Here is a 23,022-nt window from a genome sequence, read left to right on the forward strand (position 1 = left end):
CAAATGGCTTACTTTGCTTACTGCTGCATATTCCCTCTGCTTGGCAGAATGTGCTGCTGGTGGATATAGTCTTAACTGCTCTAATGCACTGACCCTGTATCATAGCTTCTTCACGGCTGCTTGTGCTGCACACAGAGCATGGCTGAAGTAACCTATTTCATCTGATCAAGCAGATACTCAAACTTCTGTAACAGAAAGAAATGAACAAACATTGCATTAGTTATGGTATAACCCTTTATTAGTTCAACTTTTATACAAACTGTACTTCAAAGTGATACAAATACTGTTTCTTTTACAGACTAGAGATTAGGGTCTGTTAAGCACTGTTTTATCCTTGTATTTATAAAGGTAGAAAACGTAACTAGGCTGGCAGTGAACCATAATGCTGGAAGACAATTCAGTGTTTATTTGTTAATATATAAAGTTGCATAGAATTGTAGGTCTTTATAAAGGCATCTATCTGTGGTAAAATCTCCCTGACCTACCGTACTTCGTCCTGTGAGCAGCACACAAGAAAGGCCAGCACTGCTCCTTTTAAATACTATCCAGCACTTTTAAGTAAGTCAGCTGTAGAAAAGCACCATACCAGAAACATCCAAGAGGGCAATGTATGGAAAATTTCATTTATGAGACTGTCTATATTATATATTATAAGGACTGGGGTCTATTAACACACTGAATTTCTAAAAAACACCTAATGCTTAAAAGCATTTCAGATTTAAACACTTCATCCCAGTCAAAACTCTCCAATGTATTTGGTATTTTGCTTGCATGTGTAATTCCATTCCCTTCTGCCCTGACAAGAGAGTCCTGCATTTGTGGATATGGCCCTGGGCACCCTGTGCTGGGTGTTCCATGCTTGACCAGGGGCTTAGATCAGATGGCCTCCAGAGGTCCACACTAATCTCAGCAATTGTGTGATTGTGTAGCATGAAGCAAACCTCATAAAGGACAGTTAATCTAGTACTAGAGTTGTACACAAACCTGTCATCTTTATGAGCAAGGCCAGCAGAATTCTGCTTTGCAACTCTCATATCTGACTCAGGTGCATGGTTCTCCATTCTATGTCAGCTAAACTTAGCAGAAGCACTCCCAACTATTCCCAAGTAAAATAACCTGACCCTAGGAGCAGTGGTTCAACCCTGACTTGAGACCACTGACAAGCTTTGCCTTAGGAGGAGTGCAGGAGAACGAGCATGTAGCTTTAACCACAAAGGAAACAGAGGAAGCAGTATTTTGGCTTGAATTTGACAACTCAAGTGGAGAAACCAGTTTAAGGGAAGTAATTTCAAAACACTTTTAACTGGTATCTTACAAGTCTTCAGACTAAGTAGGTAAATGTTGACCTTCCTTTCAAAGCCAAGCATTTCCAGTCACTTTAAAAGTGTTCATTTCTTTAAATACAGCCTGACTCTTATTTTCACCCAGTTTAACGTAGGATAAGGATTTGTTCCTTGTAATCTCATTTAATAACTTGCTCTCTTTGAGTTTTGTCTGAGATTCTTGCAAATTTGGTACTATTGCATTTAGTTGGGAACACAGACTTAATCTCCCTTTAATTCTAACGGTACATTATTAATTGTGATGCCCCACGGCAGCAATCTGTGTTGGTAAGCCAGCTGCTGCAGAGGCTGCTGTTGCTGCATCACTGCTCTCAGGCTGAACTGCAGACACGAAGCCTGCAGTTCTTTCCAGACTCCTGCCTACCCAGCCTTTGCTCTCTGTAGTAGCTGTTAAGTACAGCTGCTTGCATGGCTTCTGGTCCACTCAAGTAACTGTTTGGTGTGATCTCAGCACAGTTCCAACTGTGAGAAAATGGAATTTGTTGCGTTGTGATGTACTATGAGAATATTTAACATCCTTGTTTGCAGTCACAAGAAGCACTTTTAAGTGAGCACCTTCACTTACAACATCTACTACACTGTTTGGACCCTTACTTAATCCTTTTATAAGAATTTCAAAGAAGAAAGAAAAAAATTCCTTACTTCTGCTAGCTGCTACTATCAACTGTGTCATACATGAGACTGGAAAAGGTAAAACTAGAGAAGATACTATTACAGTGGGCTGCTTCATTTCAGTCGAGTTAATTTTAAGGAGCAGGTAAAACAGGAAAAATAATGACCATGTTTAACATGCACTGCTCTGTGTGTGTGGTTCCCTAGTAGAGGAACATCTGAAGCACAGACAAGTTACCATCACTGAGGAACAGGATCAGTCTTCAATCACCAGAAGGAACATACGTTACCAGCTAGTATAGCCCGTTTAAAATACCTACGTGCTTTCTTTCAGCTCAAGGAGACCCAAGCTGACAGGTCATTCCAGCAGCAAGTGGGCTCAAAGCACTGCCCCATTTTAACACTGGAAGTTCAGACCCTCCAGAGCTGGCAAATAGAAGCTCCATAGATTGTGCAGCAGAAAGTCAGCCCTTACCTCCTAAGATGTGTTTTCTCACATAACTCCATGTGTGTCACTTAGGGGACAAACAGTAACCAACTGCTCAGCAAATATTAAATAAACACTTTCTTCTATACTAGAAGAAATTCAGTGATAAAAATCAGAGCATGAAATTCTTAGAACAAACACAGAGATCCTGCACAAAGCTAGTTCCTTGTGTTTTTTTCCTGTTCAGAATGGAAGATATTATTACTGCACCCCAATTCAGCTCATCTTAGTTCCGCAGGATGTTGAAGGAATTTTCTTCTTTCACATTAAGCAAGATAGTTCAAGTCACATCACACAACCACACAATTACAGAACACAGAAAAACACACCCTGCAAATATGGTGATCCTAAGAGCATGAAATCTGATGTTGCTAAGAAGCCTTGAAATCAGTGTGAATGTTAGTGTGAACAGGCACCAAAGAAAAAAGAAACAGACACTAAAAGCTTTCTTAACTAGAACACCAGATAATAAGAGCATTCTTACTTTCTATCTACAGCTCTAATATGCACACTGATATATGGGAATTGATCACTGAATGTTAGGTGTGAATTCTCCCCAATTATAGCTACTGCTTCACTTTGTTCAGTAGGGCTGCTTAAGAGAGGTTCTATGTCATGAACGGGAAGAGACTGCTAATAATGAGCTAAATACTGTCAATGACTGTAGTTCAACCTAGGATATAAAAAGAGTAAAGTGACAACCAAATAAATATTTGGTCATAGCTCTTCCTGTGAATAGCTTCAGAAAACAAAATAAAACCTTTACAGGAGAATTACTTTAGTTTTAAATGCATAAAAGCGGAAGATGTGTGCAGTTGCATCAGCAGTTCTGAAGGAAAAGCAAGTGATAAGGATTTATTAATGCCTGAAATTAAGAAAACAGATCACGAGTCCAACTCACGTAATGAATGTGCTAAAGAAGGTTGCAGTCTCTCTCTTTGGTTATGTTCTTAGCCACAAAAGCGTTGTTCCAAGTGACAGGAAATTAGACACAGAAATAAGTATGTTTTCTAAACTAGAGAAGGGGTTTATTAAGACTGTTGTGCCTGTACCCAGCTGTCCTGAAAACTGATTGAAGGTACTCAGTAAGCAGGAGGCCGGGTTCTTCCCTAGTTATTCCACTGAAGAGCTGCACCAGGAGACAGAATATGGCTTAGTTATAGCACTGAAATCAACACAAACAGGCTTTGTGAGAAGTATAGAATGAGTCTTCAAACCATACAGATTTCTCATGAGTATTACAGCCTTTACAGGCACATGGCCCCTTAATTCAGTATTTGTCCATCTGTTGTGAAGCTCTTACATAGCTACAGACTTGAGCCCTAATAAAAACACTCCAAGTAGCCATTATGCAAACAGCCCTAATTGTGGATATTAATGTACAAGCAGCCTTAAATCTGCTAAAAGAAAATTAGATACTCAAAGTACGTATGTATCTCTTAAAGAGTACTCTATGGACCAAACTTAGGTCTAAAGGACCTGGTAGAAATCTGATACTTTCACTTAAAAAAATCTTCAAATAATTATATAAAATGCAAGACCTTTTCCCACAAACCCCAAGTTACACACAGATCTATATAGAAGTTTTTTGGGGGTGCTATTACCTTGGGCTTTGGTACGTATCTCCTAAGTGTGTATCTGTCAAGCCTGGGAAGTCAGATAAGCAGTGAGGCTAAGTCATCCTCACTTGAAGTTGTTACACAGCAGTAGAATTAGAATTTAAAGTGCTTTCTTTTCACCTTTGAAATATACTTCATACACCTCCCACAGACCATGTAAACAACAAGAATAAATCCATTAACTTGCATTACTGACTCTCCCAAAATTCAGTAGATCTCAAATGTCATTACCAATAATCACATTTTCTTTCTCAAGTATATGCACAAACTACACTTAATAATGGATTGAAAAGAAAAAAAATCTTTAAGTATCTTGACTAGTTCTGGTCTTCAGGCTTCATATAGTTCTATAAATGACATATTGAAGAGATGCAAATCAACTAACTTCCCCTTTCTTTATGATAACATACAGCTGAAAGTGTCTTTATAATTTACTGGGTATAATGCTCCATATTCTGTGAGAAAAAGTTTCCCATTTGTTCCTATGACCCAAGAGGAAAGTAAACATACCAGAAATGATTTACCAGTCGCTCATGGAGAGTGGAAAAGTTTGCCAGATGGTCACAGAAACTAGAAGAAGAAAATGCTTTTTGAGCTTACTTGTATCTAGATAACTGTAACTTCCCTAGGTTTTCGTTTTGCACTCTCTAGACGTGTCAGGGGGCGGAAGTTTGCTGTCTTCCTGCTTCCTTCTGCAGTACTTAACCGACAGTCCTTCTGCAGCCCCCTCAGCAGCTCCATTAGTTCCCGTTTCTCCAGCTCTGCTTGCTCCAGTTCTTGTCGATGCTGTCTCTCTGCGGCCATGAGGGAACGTACATCTGACATCACTCGCGACATCTGACTCTGAAATGCAAGTCTCAATTTACTGCAATAAATGAACTTTTCTAGCGATGGTGTAGCAGAGTGGAATTGGTCATGCACATAGGGTAATGGATTATAAATTAACAACACTGAAATCATCTACTGGTTTTGTTTGCAGAAGAAATGTGAGCAATTTAAGACACAATCCAGTATTGACCTTCTTAAATGGTCTTCTCCCAAAAATTCCCAAAGTTTTCCTCCAAGTGCAAAATGTTTCTTATGAAAGACTTGAAGCAGCATGTGAATTTATCTGGTTGCTGCTTAAACTTCTTACCTCAATGCCCCAACCAAAGTAACATTTTGGTTACATTCAGATTTTACTTAATTTTATTTCTAAATCCTCGAAAAAGAAAAACTCTAAAGCATTTCCCATTGCTTTGGGCTTTAATAATCGTGATTCCATGATACAATAAGAATTGGATATATTAAAAGATAACACAGCCTTCCTTGTTATTTGATTTGATTTACACTGCAGCTTTCCAACCTTTTGGTCAGAGCTGACCAACAGCGTAAACACCATTGTCTGTAGTAGGGCTCTGTGTCAGCACTGGATTAAGACACTTTGAACTGCTAAAAAAGGGGCTGGCTATTTAATCACATTTGATTTGTGATGTATGCCCTAGTTTCAGGCTCTAAAAAGTATTTGCTGACAGGTTACGTGTGCATCAAACAATGTAGTCCTTGTACAGCAATATTCAGGCTTGCTCCAAATTAATTTGAATTAGATAAACTGCAGAAAACCAACACTGAGTCTGCTTCCCAACACAGCTGATTAGCCCATACAAAGTACTGTGCTAGCACATTTTGCTTTCTATATTTCATAAAACTTACCCCCATCTGAGGCTCTGTATTTACAAAAGAGAAGACTGTTTCTGGGAAGAGCTAATAGCTACACTGCTATAAGGGACTGGGGAAGGAAAAGATCATACTTACTTTGAGCTCTTCAATTTCATTTTGCAGAACACTCTCTTTTTGGACCATATGTCTTCTTTGTGAATCTAATCTTGACTCCATCTCATGCTTCGCTTCCTCCACTCTGCAGATCATTTCTGACCTAAAAAAGTATTTCTCCTTTTTAAGCCCTTTTAACACGGGTGAAAAAAATATATATATTTCAAATTCCACAAAGTCTTCTTGCAGCCAGCCAGCCTGATCAGTACAGGACATCTCTCTATCTATCTCTCTATCTCACTATCATCCATAAATTGTCTTCAGTGACACATTCTTGTTGCTTATGTTATAGGGGACAAACATATCTAATTTGTGAAGTAATTCTATGAGTTAGAGATCAGATATTTATGACTTCAAATAATTTACTGCCTGTAAATTGTTATGCTTATGTAGTTGAGATAAAAAAAGAAGTGTGAATATTATTGTGCTGCTAAACATGTCACCTCGTCACTTTTACAGGAGACAATAAATTATAGCAGTATCTGTCATCACCTGCTCACATACACATCAACGGCCAAAAATTCACTGTTACTACGTTAACCTTTTGAGTTCAGTAACCAGGCACCTGAATTCTTCAGGTCTCGATGACTTTAAAAATAAGTTTCTATGAAGTTAAATCACAGAATGGCCCAGATTGGAAGGGACCTCAGGGATTATGAAGCTCCAACCCCCATGCTGCAGGCAGGGCCACCAACCTCCACACCAGGCTGCCCAGGGTCCCATCCAACGTGGCCCTGAACACCTCCAGGGATGGGGCATTCACAACCTCTCTGGGCAGCCTGCTTCCACCTCACCACTCTCGTAGTAAAGAATTCCACCCTGATATCCAACCTAAATCTTCCCTCCTTCAACTTAAAACTGTTTCCCCTTGTCCTGATATTACCTGCCCTTGCAAAGAGTTGACTCCCCTCCTGCTTACATAAATCTACTGGCCCGTACCTAACAAAATAATCAGGATGATTTGTAAAAATTGAAATGAAATATAATTAAACAGCGTGGAATTGGGCCTATATCAAACCAATGGAAAAAAGAAATTCCTAACAAGTCCAGTTTTTGGGAGGTATTCCATCAGTTTAAACAGTCAGCTCAGTTTTGTTCAGCTGCAATCAAAGGTATCTTAGGTTCTGTAATAACTTGGACAAATAAGTAACAGAAAAAAAAAACAATCAAAACAGTAAGAATTTAAGCCTGCAGAGACAAGTAATACCCTGTTTCTCTAGTATTAATTGATTAAAGGACCATTTAACACATACCAGAATCCAGTGCTAGTAATGTGAAGTGCTTTATGCAGTGATTTTAGGCCCAGACAAACACAAACATCAAAGAAAGATACAGAAGATGTGTACCGAAGTAGTTCTAGCTCAGTTCTCAGCTCTGCTACACAATTGTGCTGTGTGTCTTCTGCACTGAGAATGGTGTAACCACAACCATTGGGGCACTCCCGGCTCCGATATTCACACACTGCCAAGTGGCCATCAAGGTTACGTCGCTCGATCTGAACTGTACAGCCTGAACAGAGAACAAGAAGATAAGCCAATCACTTGCAACTAATAGAAGCATTTTCATTAATTCCAAAATAATCATTTAATCGAGTAATGCGGTTGTAATATCCTGAGATAAGCAACTGTTGATCTGTTGAAAAGTAAGAAAAAGCATATTCTTTAGAACATAAAGTACAACAGTTATAATACACGCACTAATAATACAGACTCTCAAAAACTCTTATTAAGACATTGACTGGTTTTTAAGAAGTGATCTTTTGTAAACATTTCTGCCACTGGTCCAGCATTAAAGTAACTTCAGTAACGACAACTGCAAGACCAGCAGCTTGTAATCAATGGGATGGATGATGAACATACATGTATAAATAAATTAGGAATCAAATGTAGAAAAAAAAGAGTTGAAGGGCAGGTTGTACAACAGTGGGCGAGACTCTTCCTGACCACTGGTTAGTTTTGTGTCTATCCAATAGACCATGCGAGATTTACACATGCTCACACACTGGCACCATACAACAGAGACAAGATGCAGCAGCTTGTTAAACATTACTGTTTCTGTAGAAAGCAAAGGGTGCATTTGCAATAGTCACTGCTGAGACTTCTAATAGACTTCTAACTTCTTGTGGAGTAACCCTATCACCTCAGAATCCTCCCAATTAATTACAATGGCAGACACAAGTATGCTCTTAACGTCTTTAATCAGAAATGAAGTTTACTAGAAACACGTAACATTAGGAATAAAATCAGCTAGGAAATGTTAACAGTACATTTCTTCTTAAAAGTATGTTTCCTCCTCAAGAAGCATAGATTTGTTTCAGAGACCTTAACACAAACATATCAACTCTACTAAAAATTTAGTTAAAAAAAATCTCATTCCCAGGATACTTTTTTGTTGAAGTCCAGAGATGGTGCGTGGCTGCAGATGAGCCAAGAAAACCAGCTGTTCAAATCAATGCAACAGAAGTCAAACGTCACATTTTAATGACCCACTGACACTGAAAGACAACCTGACAAACTGTCAGCTACACAAACATGCTGCTCAGTCTTCATCAACTTGAGATTCACCGCTCTCCTTCATTTTGGTTATTGGAAAGAATTTGTTGCTAATGGCTGCGACTGCCATAAATGGGTAATAAGTTTTCTACAGAAAACTCTGCTGCAAAGAGTAGATCACAATAAAGCTTTGAATTTCTGTTTAAAAATGAATGGCCTTTATTGCCATTCTGTTGATGGACAGAAGGAAAATGCCTATTTTCTGAACAAAAAAGATGAACTTCTTTGACTGTTACTCACCAGCATTGGAGCAGGGTATCTGACTGTACTCACACTCCCTTTCATGCCGGTCTATAGACTCCAGAGAGCAAACCATTTCACAGCCAAACTCTCTGTTTTTGCAGTGTAGTTGAAGACGATTCAGGTCATTTTTCATATATCTATGCACACAAAAAAAAATGTTCTTAAGACAGAAAACTATTGAAAAAAAAATGATTTTTCCACTGTGTGAAGAGAAGTTAAGATTCAAATTGTAATCAGGAAAACTCACAAAGAACCAGTTTACAATCATGTATGTTTTTAAGCATTCAAGCAACAATTTTGAAAATGAACAAGCTAACAAAAGAAACAAATTTAGATGGAAAATTCAGTTTCCAAAATTAAATGTGCAAACAAATTAGTTATTTTTGACTATTTTCAGCTCTTTTCACTAGTTTAGCACGTATTCCCAAATACTTTGGTTACTCTTTCACTGGCACTGCCCATAGTATACTTCAGCATCCCATACTGTTTAGCTCTCAATACTCTCATCTCTAATGGAGTTAACCCAATGTGGCCAAAGATTTTAAACACAATGTTACTTAATCTAAGTAAAACAGACAATACAGGTATTACACACCAAGCAGAATCAAGTGATAAAACTGTGACTACTGGCAATAGACAATTATAAGAGTAAAAAGAAAAATAAAAGGTATACAATGTTTAGCGACTGTTAATCCTGAGAACTGTTTACTCTGACTGTTTACAAGGGCGGATAGCAACAGGACAAGGGGGAATGGTTTTATATTGAGACAGAGGAGATTAGATATTAGGAGGGTGGTGACACACTGGAACAGGTTGCCCAAGGAGGTTGTGGATGCCCCATCCCTGGAGGCATTCAAGGCCAGGCTGGATCATAGAATTATAGAATCAATCAGGTTGGAAAAGACCTTCAAGATCATCAAGTCCAACTATGAAATGGATGTGGCTCTGGGCAGCCTGGTCCAGTGGCTGGTGACCCTGCACACAGCAGGGGGGTTGAAACTAGATGATCACTGTAGTCCTTTTCAACCCAGTCATTCTATGATTCTATGAAGAACTTGTAAGACATAATGGAAATTGAAAATACTTCTAGGGTACTGTTAAACTTGCTTTCTCTAAAACTGCTTGGGAAAGTTTTGCTGCTGTGAGTGCTCAGAATAATATCCTGACACGTGTCTAGAACTCACACTCAATACATGCAAAGATGGAGAGCAAAATAAGTGTTCTTTCTGTTTAGAAATCTCAGTATCTCAAAAGCTGCTTATAACAAATACAAAATGCTAATGGTTTCAAGCAAGTAATCAGTTTGGGTAAAGACAACTTTGAGTGACAGTAGGTGACAAGAGAGGAATCTAAGCGAGAAAAGTTGAAAAATCCTAAATTCCTACAATTCCAACATATGGAGAGACTACTGCATACCTGTACAAAGGTCGTAACACAGATACATCAATCACTTGTCTGTCTTCGGGGCAGTTACTGTGATGAACAAGCCACCCATGTATACAAGCAGTACAGAAAGCATGTTCACAAGGAGCCTGTAGTGGATCTTCCAACACATCACGGCAGATGGAGCATAATAGCCCTTCATTAACATAGCCAACGAAACGTTCAATATCGTAACCCATGCTTTCCATGCACTTTCAACCTAGTAATGAAGAAAAATAAAACAGTCTTTGTTCAGAATCTACTACACAAAATCCTAGATGCAACTCCAGAAATATGAAGATCTTAAAGCAAATACAGAGCTGGTGAGAATGCAAGCACTTGCATACGCTACAGACTTCAAGATTTAATTGAGAACTGGAGGACTGCACTGCTAGAGGTCAGTATCCTCACTTTATATCAAGACTGTCTGAATTTTGAAAGCAAAGACTTCAGTAAATGGATCCCAAAATCTGATATGATTCCATCTATGATTCTATGATTCTTTCACCTTAACATACAATATTATTTTCGTAAACTTGGAGTTTTAATTAACTATGAGTTTTTTAAAATAAAACAAAAAAATGAGAATATCCTACCTTTTTAGATTTTACTACATATATACCTAGTTTGTCCAGTTACTTCAGAATCAGTTGTCTCATCAGCAAGATATATAGTACTTCCTTCAGTTTCTCTTCACTGCTTTATTATGCCTATGAGCAAAATTAGAAAGAAAAAGGCTCAGTTGCGTTTCCTAAGTTAATGAGTCCTATGTTTAATCAGCCAGATGTTGAATGGAATGCTGCCCTAACAGCTTTCAAAACCTACAATTCAACACAAGAGATCTGATTAGACCAGGAAATAAAAACAAACCACACGCACGCACAAAAATCAGTCTTTTAGTTATTAGTGATGCTGACACATAGTGCAAACACCCAGCCAGCATTTCATTTCAAACCCTTACAGATTTGTTTGTAGAACTGAAGTTAATAGAATCCAGTTATATTGACAATAAGCAGTTGAAATCTGGTAAAATAATACTCTTTAAGTTTTTAAAACTTTATTTAACCCAGCTCCATTCAGGCAGGACACACAGCTCATTCTCAAAACAGAAGCATCACAGTCAAGTTCACAGAACTGATAAATAACATTGTTCTGATACACAATATAACTAAGATTGCTCACTTTAAAAATTACAAATGAAATCATCGCTTAAATCCCTAGAGTCTGTATCTAGTTATTGTAATATGAGATTCAAAGAGAATCTGTGTTAGCTGGGCAGTCCTGATTTATCCATCACATTGCTCTCTGCTGGAATTAGACCTATTGAGGAACACCATGAATCTCTAAGGACTACAGTCATAATTTGCTCTGAAGGAAAAAAATCTCCATGACCATAATAATAAAGGCAGTGTTTCTGTGCTGTATCTGTTCAAATTAACTCATCTGAGTTGCTAGAAGGCAAAACAGCTGATTACTGAATGTGTGACTGGACGTTTCTGCAAGCACTGATCAAGTGTAAGGATGAGAGAATCTTCCCAAGGCACCGACCTTAATGCTGGGAAAGAAGTGAGTGTGTGTGTGCGTGCATGTGTGTTCACTAAGATTAAAGCTAATAAAACACGATAGCACAAGCAAGCCGTGTTTTCCTTTCTACTGGAATGCTCACAGCACAGCCAAAGCAGCATGTGGTATAATCCACAGACTCCTGAAAAGATCCCAAGCAGATTTCAGACTTTCACTCTTAGCTCTGTGCTTCTCTGGCTATGCTGCAAGCCACAATACAGACAAATGAAACCTGTAGGCATCATGGTTACGCCAATCCTTTGGTCACAGCATAGGTGTTTTCTGTTTCAGAAGAGTGTGCTCAAGAAAATACTGTATTATGAAGATGATAAATAGTTCTTTTCACGCTGTTGTTTCCCTATGCACTTTTAAAGCTCTCCTACAAAAACAGGAAATTAAGGGCTGTGCCAGTTCAGGGTAAACAAAACAAGCACTATGTCTGCACAAAGCTGTCACTGTGAGGACAGAAGGGAACAGGGGGAAGCTAGGAACTGGAGAACAATGCTAATAGTAACAGAATGTGAAGCCAAGTACTAGCTCCCAATACTGATGAAAGCATTGAAGCATACAGTACGTTCACGCTGGAGGACCATTAAATGGAACATATATGTTCTATGGTTTGAATTGTGAGGCTAACATTTTGATTTAGCTTGTTGTTGCCAGGGGATTCAGCTTTTAGAAAACTTTCACAGAGGTACAAGATATGTCCTGAGAATTCTATGTAATTCTGTAACTACAGATTGTTTTCTACTGGAATTATGGATGCTGCAAGCTACAGCTTGCTCATGCTGCTGATCCCTAAACACTCAGTCTTCAAGACACTAGGGAGAAGATCAGGCAGATGTAGATGGCACAAACCACAGCAGTACAGATGGCTTTACTCAGTACTTCCACTACAACACATCATCATCTTCAATTCCTGTTCCCTCTAAAGCAAATTCTCTATTCTCTTTGACCTCAAAACCTCATCTTCCATTTCGACTACAATTCACAGACTTCACACTCCTTTTTATTTGTGCCCAGAAATGACATTATGCATCACCACCTTCTTACACTCCACTAACATTTCCAAACCTTGCCTCGTCTGCTTCCTCTGGTCCTGAATTTTTCCCATCACCTGGAATTTACCAGCAGCGTTGACCCCAAGGAAACCCGGAATCTGCAGGTGCCAAATCTGGAAGGCAGAAAAACACCAACTATTAAATGCTATTTTCTTTCCATTGTTTCAAATATATATATTTTTTTCTCTTCATAGTTTCTGACACGCAACAACCGCCCCCAGTGCTGGGGTTTAACCCCAGTGAGCTGCTAAGCACGATGCAGCTGCTTCCCCCAGAGCAAAATGATCAGACAGGTGAAAGTGAGAATATATGGGGGTTTAGATAAGACAAATGAGTAAGGAAAAAATAAAACAATGAGGAAAAAAAACCCCTAAAAACAGAACACTAAGAGAAACAAACAAAACAAGGAAAACAAGCAACATAAACACAAATGCTCAGCACAAGTAAAATGACACCTTGTCAGACCCTGAGCAACAGCAGCCCTGGCAAACGCTCCCACAGAATCACAGAATTGTAGGGGTTGGAAGGGACCTCTAGAGATCATCGAGTCCAACCCCCTGCCAAAGCAGGCTCCCTGCACCACGTCCCCTTGCTTTACTGCTGCGCATAACCCCATGGACATGGAAGATCCTTTTGGACAGCCTGGGTATTTGTCCTGGCTGTACCCCCTTAAAGCTCCCGGTGCACCCAAGGCAGCATGAAACTGAATCATAGAATTGTTTCAGTTATAAGGGACCCTTAAAGGCCATCTGGTCAAAGTCCCCTGCAACAAATAGGAACACCCACAGCTAGATCAGGTACTCGGAGCCTGGTCCAGCCTGACCTTGAATATCTGCAAGGACAGGACATCCATTGCGTCTCTGGGCAACCTGTTTCAGTGCTTCACTAATCTTACTTTAGAAGATCTTTTTTCCTATGTCCAGCCTAAATCTTCCCTCTTCCAGTTTGAAACCGTTTCCCCATCTACTCCAACAGACCCTGCAAATTTTCCCTGTGGCAAAATAAAGGCAGTTGGAAGGGCTGTACGGCACACAGATGTGCATTGCTAGGATAACACTTTCAGAACGAGTGGGAATACGTACTATGCTTTTAAACCCTGCTATACAAAAGCAATGCTTCAGGATGCCTTGTGCAACTGTAGGGCAGTTTATGTAGCATCAATGCCCAATGAAGACTCATCCCTTCAGCTGTGCCAGCACAAGCTCTCACTCCTACCACTGTCATACTGGATAAGCAGCTTGCTTGAAGAGTGAACTGCCAAACCCGTATCTGACAGCACTCCTGCATAGCCTAAACCAAGCCTTCCTCTATTTATGCCCTCTCACCTTCCCTCCTCTTCCACCCTTGAATCAATGGAACATTTAAAGAAGCCATTTCCTCACCTTGTGCACACAAGAGACCACACGGAAAAAACTCTATCTCCATTACCATGTAAATGGCTCAGGAAAAGCTCCGGTGACCGTGGAAGTGGGGCAGGGCAGGTGTGAGCAACGCAAAGCTTCTATGCTCCTCAGTGTAAGCCACCAAATTAACTCAGAGCACAGTTAAGGGGACAGGTTCGGGTTCAGAGCTGTGTGCTCCGGCCCACACACCTCAGTGCACAGAATCCCAGAATGACCCGGGTTGGAAGGGACCTCAAGGATCATGTAGTTCCAACCCCCCTGCCTGGCAGGGCCACCAAACATACACATTTACTAGATCAGGTTGCCCAGGGCCCCGTCCAACCTGGTCTTGAACACCTCCAAGGACGGGGCATCCACAACCTCCCTGGGCAGCCTGTTCCAGGGCTTAACCACTCTTCCAGTGAAGAGCAGGCAGCGTAGCGCCCCGCCCCCACCTACCGGCATCTTCTCGGGGCCTCCGAGCACGAGCACGGGCACGGCTCCCCCCAGCACCAGGCCCACACGCAGCAGCCGATCCCCGCCCAAAGCTCCGCTCCTCAGCAGCAAAAATGTCCGTTACAGGTATATGGGCCCAGCACGCCCAGCCATCCCGCCGCCGCCACCTCGGTCCCTCAGGGCCGCACCGCTGCTGATACCTCCCCCTCAGCGCCCGCTGTCGCAAAAAAGGCGCGGTTACTTTTACAGCCGGTCGCGCTTGACGGCAGCGCGTCACCCCGACACAACCTCGCCGCCATGTTGTGTGTGGCGCCGCGTCGCCACATCCCGTGTCAGGCATGCGCAGTCCAGGTACCTCCGGGTAAGGACTCGGGGCGCATGCGCAGAGCAACCGGCGGGCTGACGGGAGCGGGCGGCGGGACAATTGAGCGCTGCTGAGGTAAGGGCGGGGATGGCACGGCCTGACCTTAAATGATTCCTCACCCGTAAGTTTCGAGGAAAGATTTAGGTTGGATGTTAGGGGGAAGTTCTTCACTAGGAGAGTGGTTAGGCCCTGGAACAGGCTGCCCAGGGAGGTTGTGGATTCCCCGTCCTTGGAGGTGTTCAAGACCAGGTTGGACGGGGCCCTGGGCAACCTGATCTAGTAAATGTGTATGTTTGATGGCCCTGCCAGGCAGGGGGGTTGGAACTACATGATCCTTGAGGTCCCTTCCAACCCGGGTCATTCTGTGATTCTGCGTTTGATTCTGTGTTGTTTTGGGTTTTTTTGGGTTACTTTTGTGCCTCTTCTGTAAGCCAGATCTCCTTCATCAGTTATTTGATTTACAAATGTGAGCAGCCTTGGGCAGCCTGGTGTGGTGGTTGGTGACCCTGCACACAGCAGCGGGTTGAAACTGGATGATCGTTGTGGGCCTTTTCAACCCAGCCCATTCTGTGGTGATGAAAAGCCTCGGGCTGACAGCACCGAGGGTAGCATTGCTCTTAGTGCCTGCTACAGACTTCCCAGCAGCTCTCCATAATGGCACGGCAGCTGCAGGATGGCTCGGGCTGCTGGTGGCTGCCTCATTGCAAAGAGCATGTTTAATGTTTGGTGGATGTATTCCTTGCTGTAGCCATACCTACATCTTACATAGCCAGCAGTCCACCTTGCCTTTATGGTTTATGTCTAGTAACAGCATCATGTGTTATCATTCATAGTAAAGACAGCAGTAGTGTCAGTGCCTTCATGTCTCAGGTACAGAGGAGCACCATCAGCTGTGTCTGATGTCTGCCAAGTGTTTAAATAGTTCTCTATTGCTGGTTGTGTGCAAATCTTGGACAGTATCACAGAATTATCAAGGTTGGAAAAGAGCTAGAAGATCATCTAGTCCAACCATTACTAATACTTCCCGGCTAAATCATATTCCTCAACACAACATCCAGCCGTTTCTTGAACACTCCCATGGTCGGTGACTCCACCACCTCCCTGGGCAGTGCATTCCAATGCCTGACTACCCTTTCGGAGAAGAAAGGTTGCTGTGCCCTGGTACACCACTGGAGTGCAGAGTGGTCCTTCAGTTGAACATAATATGGAGAGAGAATCTCAACTGAATTCTGTTTGGAGTAGCTGATTATTTTATATCAATCTATGTTAAGAACAATTAGAAAGTTTAATAGGAAGACCTACATTGATCACCTCCAGAGCATTTCTTGCTCTTAAGAACTGTATGACTTACTCTCCAAATGACAAGGAAGCTGCAGAAATTGCAGTAGTCTTTCTTAGTACTTAAAACATCTCAGTTCTTTTGGTTTCTCGTAAGTCATTATGCTTGTGAATAAAAAATGCCATTTGAAACAATTTTTTGCCACATAAGTTGCTCTGTTTGTTTGTTTGCTTTTTTAATAGACTCCTTTATTTTCCTGTATTTCTATATCTGAAGATAGGAATCTTATTTTGTGATTATGTTTTTTTGACCAACTTTGTTTCTTCCAGAGTGGTACAAACTAAATATGAGGCGATCAGCAGCTCCAAGTCAAGTGGTAGGAAACACAGCCAAAAAGCCAAGGTTTATACCACCAGGAAAAAGTAATGCAGTTTGTCCCAAGATTGAAACTGAGGAAACGGACCAAGGCATGAAATTAAAGGAGGTAAAATGAAGAATGTGCTAAAAATTATTGTTAATAAAAGTTAGCATCTGGGCCTACTACATACAGTCCCAGTTTAGATCATCAGTACTTTCAGAATAGGCTTTGATAATTTTGCTCTTACTAGATTTAATCTTGCACCTTGGGTAAGTTTCTTTCACTCTGTGAAGAGCACACAGAAAAGTAATGGAAATCGGTACTGAGCCCAAATTCTTAATGCAGCTGAGGTGTATTGGCCTGGACTTTGTTGAGTTCAGTGGCTGGTAATGCTTTGGCAAAAGCTGTTTAGAAAACAAGGCATTTATTAATTAAATGCTAATACATTGAACTGCAGTTTTGCTGTAAGGAACTTTCTCTGAAATCTATAGTATTGTCCAAAAAAATCACAGAATCACACAGAATCCCAGAATGACTCAGGTTGGAAGGGACCTCAAGGATCATGTAGTTCCAACCCCCCTGCCTGGCAGGGCCACCAAACATACACATTTACTAGATCAAGTTGCCCAGGGCCCCGTCCAACCTGGTCTTGAACACCTCCAAGGACGGGGCATCCACAACCTCCCTGGGCAGCCTGTTCCAGGGCCTAACCACTCTCCTAGTGAAGAACTTCCCCCTAACATCCAACCTAAATCTTCCCTCTTTCAACTTAAAACCATTTCCCCGTGTCCAGCTATTGTCAGCCCTTGATTATTAATTTTATCTTTGGAAACTTCTATTAAATGCAGCTCACAACCTACTTGCATGAACAATGTTTGGTTTTGTGATCACACACTTACTGTTCTGAAATGGGAGTGTATATATTTGTGTAGGAATGTATATATCTGTGTAGATAGACACGCATTCCTCATTATCAAACTACTGGAATCTCTTCTTGTTGCTCTCTTTTCTGTTTCACTTCAGCTGCCTGAAGGAAATGCTGTCCTGAACTTCTTTCTCTTTTGCAGATAGATGAAAAACATGGAAATGCTTCGCTGTTGTCTGAAATGTTCAGTGAGAATCAGAACGAAAATATGACACAGTCTGTTGAGTCATCTGGAAAAGTAAAGTCTACAGAAGCATGGAACAGCACTAGTAAGTGCAGCAAGTTGGAAATGAAAATGCAGAGTGCATCCAAAGCTGGTAAGATGCACTTTCCTACTTACTGCTGTGAGTTGTGTGAGAATTTAAAAGCTTATGATGGAATGTTGCTTTCTAAACTTTAATGAAATACTAATGTTTTGTTAGTAGTAAAAAAGGGTAGTTAGGTACTTGAACAGGCTCCCCAGGGAGGTGGTTGAATCGCCATCCCTGGTTGTGTTTAAGAGCCTTTTGGATGCAGTACTGAGGGATATGATTTAGTGTAGGGTTTTTAGAGTTAGGGTACTGGTTAGGCTGCAGTTGGACTTGATGATCTTCAAGGTCTTTTCCAATCTGGGTAATTCTATGATTCTATGAGGGCCTCTTCAGTGTAAGCTCCGATCTGATGACATTGTTTCTGGTGGCTGTTCAGATTCAAGCATGTGTTATTGACTCTCATGTACCTAGGACAGGCTGTGCTCACTCATGTGTACCATTCATTAATTTTTTAACCCTGGTAATGAATATTCCTCTCAAAAGCCAGGTAGCAAGCACTGTGAAGTCGGTGGTGTCTGCAGTGTAGTAAGTGCACTTTGATGGACTTGATTGACTGCATGGAATTGAGTATTTACTTTCTCTACTCTTCATGTGCTGTGATCACACATGCAGAGATGTTCCACACTGTATGAATTCAGGTGTGCTAGCTCTGCTACCAAATGCATCTGAGAAGCATTGTGCTTCACCTGGATTACTTGCATTGATGGATAAAAATAATACCCCCTGGAGCCAACTCATGCATCTTAACATTCATCTTGCAGTTAATTCACTGTTTTCTCTTCATAACTAATTACTTTGATAAGTAGAATAGTTTTACACAGTCCTTTCCCTCCCTCCCTTGAACTGCCATCTGTCTACCTGAGCATGTGAACCACAAAGGCCTCAGTCATACTGCTGATTCTCAGACCTGCCCTCATATAGGTAAACACACTACAGATCCCTCCAGTAAATGGCCCTAGACATCTGATCTACTTAATAACCTGGCTGTTCTATCTCCTGGTCTGCAAGCTGCTTTGTTCACAGCAGATGCATACATATCAACATGACACTCTGGTACCTAGTCCAGACTTAGCAGTGGGCAGCCAACCCAACCCTCATTTCTTAGTTATCAGCTGGTCCACTTTGATGTTTGCTGGTAGTCACACACTGTCATAACCAGGCAACATACATGGCTTTGCCAGTTGTTGGCACTTCAGTTCAGAGGGGCCTAAGTACCTGTGTGTGGGCCATGCCCCATTTCTGGCATGTATAATCCCATGAGCGTTTATGCACACGTAATAAGAGTCCCTTCACCCAGGAAACATTTTAAAACGTGGTTTCATAAGATGAGAAGCTTGTGGTGATGGACTGCAGAGCACAGGTGGACAAGCATACTGACCAGTCACCTGTTTAAAGCTGGCTCCTATTTTTCCTCTTTTTTCCACACTTGTTCCTTCCTGAACCACCTTCATCCTTCCCTTTGGCCTATCTTGTTTTTATTCCCCTTAAAAATCTGATTATAATGTCTTGTGTGATCTCCTTATACTCTTTGTAACATCTTACAAGTTCTGTACCCAAGTCAACAACTTTGTTGACTCCATTTGTCTCTTCTTGTTGGATTTAACCCTCAGATAATGATGTTGATTAGTCACATGTGATAGCCCTGAGGAGATGCTGCCATAATTATGTTGTGTTACCCAGAGTACTTGTGCTCTGTTTTGCAGAGCCAGTGTTGGAAGATTTGCCAGTATATTATGTCGTAAGTCCCTGTGGTTCTATGGGTTTGTTATTTATCTGCAGCATGCTGTAACTTCCAACTCTATGATGCTCATGATTGCAGAAGATTTTCAGTGTGTACAAGACAAGTTGTTTGACTTCCTGGAGATACGTCTGCAAAAATTTGGCTGCTGATTCTATCTAACAGTGCACTTAAAGGATAATCAATGGATTTATTTCCAAAATAATCTTCTTGTGGCCTCAGGGAGGGAAATTTATCATCTTCCCAACAGGAAAAAAAAACTGTGAAGTAGGAAAGATACTAAATGCTTTTTCAGTATCATGTATTCCAGGGGCAGCTGATAGGGGGTGTCTGTGATTACCTGAGTAAAAGGAACAGTTACGTGACTGAGTGACCTGTTTGTGTTGATGTTGCACTGCTTGAATAACCAAACAAACCATTTTGTGCCAGAACCTTTCAACATCCGAAGAACCAATCTTGCAATTCTTGGTAAAGCTCAAAATAAAAAAGAAAAAAAGGGATATCACAAGTAAATGTTGGCTATAGTCACCAGACTCACTGCTGGTACAAATGCTGCACTGTGGAAACAGTCTTGCATTGAGGCTTCGTTAAATCACAGAATCACAGAATGACCTGGGTTGGAAGGGACCTCAAGGATCAAGTAGTTCCAACCCCCCTGCCTGGCAGGGCCACCAAACATACACACTTACTAGATCAGGTTGTCCAAGACCCCGTCCAACCTGGTCTTGAACACCTCCAAGGACGGGGAGGTGTTCAAGACCCTGTTTAAATCTTAAACAGTTTCTTAATAACTTAGATCCTCTAAGACAGCTTCTGCCACTTACGTTACTGTTATCTGCTATTCATTATCTGTATTCATTACAGCTGATATAGCCATTCTGTAGACTGTGTAAACTATAACCTCTTTCGTGGTGTGAAACTAAATTGTTTTGACAAAACTGTTCCTGGTATGAAATTCAGAAGTAATGGAAACCAGTTGTGAAAGCCAGAGTTGGTCTTTGTTTATTATTACTATTGTAATGGAATTATATCTTCAGTCAAAAAAGACTGCGTTCTTAAAGGGACATTAAGATAATTTCAGGATTTAAGGAGTCTGTGTAGGCATTATTTTGGTTTACTATCTGAATAGTGTTTAACACAGATAATAAGCTGGTTGTTAACTTTATATCACACTGAAAGCTTCAGTGTTTGGGTTTCTAGTCCAGCAGTGGAATGTGTAAATGAATAGCCCAGCTTCCACTGAAATTCTTATAAAACACCTGTGGACAGCTGGACAATTGCACTGTTCATTGCTCATTTCTGCTCACCCAGCCCTGAAAATGCTGCACATTCTTTCAGTGAAACTTATCCAACACACTGTGTCAGTATCCTGGTGCTGATTAGATAACATCTACCTAACAATTATAGCATATCTGGCTTAAAAATACTTGCTTTTCCAGTTTTTTTTCTCTTCTATCCTAATACTGCACTAATGAAAAGGAATCTAAGCTTCTATCAGATGAGATAAAAGCCTTTAAAGAGGTTTCAGTAAAATGGTATCAACTTTAGTAGAGTGAAACCTGCCTATGCTTTGTAATTTTAAGAAAGTTTTCAAATGGAATCATAGAATCACCAAGGTTGGAAAAGACATCCAAGACCATCCAGTCCAACTGTCCGCCTGTCACCAGTAATTCCCGCTAAGCCATGTTTGTCTGTACAACATCAAAACGTTTCTTGAACACCGCCAGGGATGGGGACTCCAGCCCCTCCCTGGGCAGCCCATTCCAGCACCTGACCACTCTTTTGGAGAAGAAATTATTCCACATATCCAACCTGAACCCCACCATGTCACAACTGAAAAATGATGTATCTTCACAGAGTCACAGAATTGTAGGGGTTGGAAGGGACCTCTAGAGATCATCGAGTCCAACCCCCCTGCCAAAGCAGGCTCCCTACACCACGTCACACAGGTAGGCGTCCAGGCAGGTCTTGAATATCTCCAGAGAAGGAGACTCCACCACCTCCCTGGGCAGCCTGTTCCAGTGCTCCGTCACCCTCACTGTAAAGAAGTTCTTGCACACATTCGTGTGGAATTTCCTAAGTATCAGTGTAAGAAAATAAACTTTATTACAGTTTTATGAATCAGTATATATTTTTTTCTCCTATGAGGCAAACAGTGTGGCAATCACTTTGGTACCTTTTTTCTTGGTACTCAGAATATCTTACTACTTGATGCTGCCAACAGATGTGGTGGGAGGAGGCAATTTATTTGTCTCATATGCCTGCAAAGAATTCAGTTGGATAAGTCTACATGCTCTTTAAAAGTGAAGATTATTTTACCATTCCAAAAATATATAGCAGAAATTGAAAATTATACGTCTGGAAGAATATTATTGTGGCTCTTAAAATTCCTTGGCTTCTATTTGTCCTCATTACTTTCTGACGTCCTGTAAGCAATTACATGACAAATAGTTTGTGATTGAAGTATCCACAGACTGACAAATCTCTGAACTCTGCTGAACTCCTCAGTGTCTCAGTATTCTGGATTTAATCATCTCTACCAGATGATCAATGCACATATATTGGTAATAAGGGGGGCTGGCCACAACTGAGGTTCTCACCTGCACTTCCTTGTTCAATGCAACGTTTTATGCGTGTGTATACATACATATTTATATATGCAATGAATCAAATTTATGCTTTTTATCAGAGTTTGCGGTTTACTTCCTGTTGGACTTTTTAATCTAGGAGAATGCTGCTTTGTTTTCCCTCTGGGTTTGCGATATCACATGTGGAGACAAACTGCTCTTTCACCTGTGTGCTTGGACATGGCATTCAAGTTGCACTGAGAATCACGGAATCACACAGAATCCCAGAATGACCCGGGTTGGAAGGGACCTCAAGGATCATGTAGTTCCAACCCCCCTGCCTGGCAGGGCCACCAAACATACACATTTACTAGATCAGGTTGCCCAGGGCCCCGTCCAACCTGGTCTTGAACACCTCCAAGGACGGGGCATCCACAACCTCCCTGGGCAGCCTGTTCCAGGGCCTAACCACTTCTCCTAGTGAAGAACTTCCCCCTAACATCCAACCTAAATCTTCCCTCCTTCAACTTGGATCCATTTCCCTGTGTCCTGCTATTGTCAGCCCTTTCGAAGAGTTTACACCCCTCCTGGGTGTAGGTTCCCTAATCCATTGTTTGAACCTGGTGTAGGTGAACAGAAAAGCTGCATAAAGAGTCTGTCACTCTGTTACAACCCACCTCTTGTTCTGCTTTTGTCTGAGGAGTTCCTTGTCTTTCATCCATCTCTAACATCTGTTAACGCTCCTTCTGAGAGTAACTTTGTCAGAAGTCATATTCAAATCCTACCTTTGAACTAACAATGCAGACAGATTGTAACTGTATTTCAGAACAAGATTAAAGCATTCGCCCTACGATGACAGAATGTTCTTGCATATTTGTCGTGTGTATAATATTAACCATATTTATTATTTGCATACAGTTTTGAATAC

At 41.1% G+C, this 23,022-nt stretch overlaps 2 protein-coding genes across 9 annotated transcripts in view; one reads left to right on the forward strand and one right to left on the reverse strand.

Moving 5' to 3' along the window:
• Positions 1 to 216: 216 nt before the first annotated feature.
• Positions 217 to 14,876, reverse strand: LOC107310355 (RING finger protein 151-like). Of its 6 annotated transcripts, none has more exons than XM_085537210.1 (8): positions 14,556 to 14,876; positions 12,699 to 12,827; positions 10,687 to 10,800; positions 10,085 to 10,310; positions 8,666 to 8,805; positions 7,220 to 7,382; positions 5,856 to 5,976; positions 217 to 4,904 (listed from the first exon to the last, which is right to left on the reverse strand). In XM_085537210.1, exons 4-8 carry the CDS (start codon positions 10,297 to 10,299, stop codon positions 4,668 to 4,670), a joined length of 876 nt encoding a protein of 291 aa, XP_085393336.1. In that variant the 5' UTR covers positions 10,300 to 10,310; positions 10,687 to 10,800; positions 12,699 to 12,827; positions 14,556 to 14,876; the 3' UTR covers positions 217 to 4,667. The 6 variants fall into 6 exon arrangements, with proteins under 6 accessions (XP_085393336.1, XP_085393335.1, XP_015711392.2 ...); XM_085537209.1 differs by having other exon boundaries at positions 12,733 to 12,827; positions 14,556 to 14,858; XM_015855906.3 differs by having other exon boundaries at positions 12,728 to 12,827; positions 14,556 to 14,858.
• Positions 14,877 to 14,936: 60 nt separating this feature from the next.
• RAD54B (RAD54 homolog B) overlaps positions 14,937 to 23,022 on the forward strand; it is a 56,773-nt gene continuing 48,687 nt past the window's right edge. For 2 of the 3 annotated variants that reach the window (XM_085537205.1, XM_015855932.3), the window contains exons 1-3: positions 14,937 to 14,991; positions 16,525 to 16,679; positions 17,621 to 17,795. Coding sequence is in view for 2 of the 3 variants with exons in the window: in XM_015855932.3 (XP_015711418.2) it covers positions 16,542 to 16,679; positions 17,621 to 17,795 (313 nt within the window). In the remaining variant the exon portion in view is untranslated. The remainder of the gene's footprint in view (positions 14,992 to 16,524; positions 16,680 to 17,620; positions 17,796 to 23,022) is intronic. The other variant, XM_015855933.3, reaches the window with a different exon arrangement.

Source organism: Coturnix japonica, chromosome 2, assembly GCF_054131305.1.
Source record: "Coturnix japonica strain WE chromosome 2, WE-NBRP24, whole genome shotgun sequence".
Classification (NCBI taxonomy): domain Eukaryota; kingdom Metazoa; phylum Chordata; class Aves; order Galliformes; family Phasianidae; genus Coturnix; species Coturnix japonica.

Coding starts and splice junctions, on each gene's coding strand:
- LOC107310355 (XM_085537210.1), bottom strand. CDS start 10,299: ATGGAAAGCATGGGTTACGATATTGAACGTTTCGTTGGCTATGTTAAT. Junction 7,383..8,665: donor GATACCCTGCTCCAATGCTG/GTGAGTAACAGT, acceptor TTCTCTGTTCAG/GCTGTACAGTTCAGATCGAG. Junction 4,905..5,855: donor ATGAAATTGAAGAGCTCAAA/GTAAGTATGATC, acceptor CTTGCATTTCAG/AGTCAGATGTCGCGAGTGAT.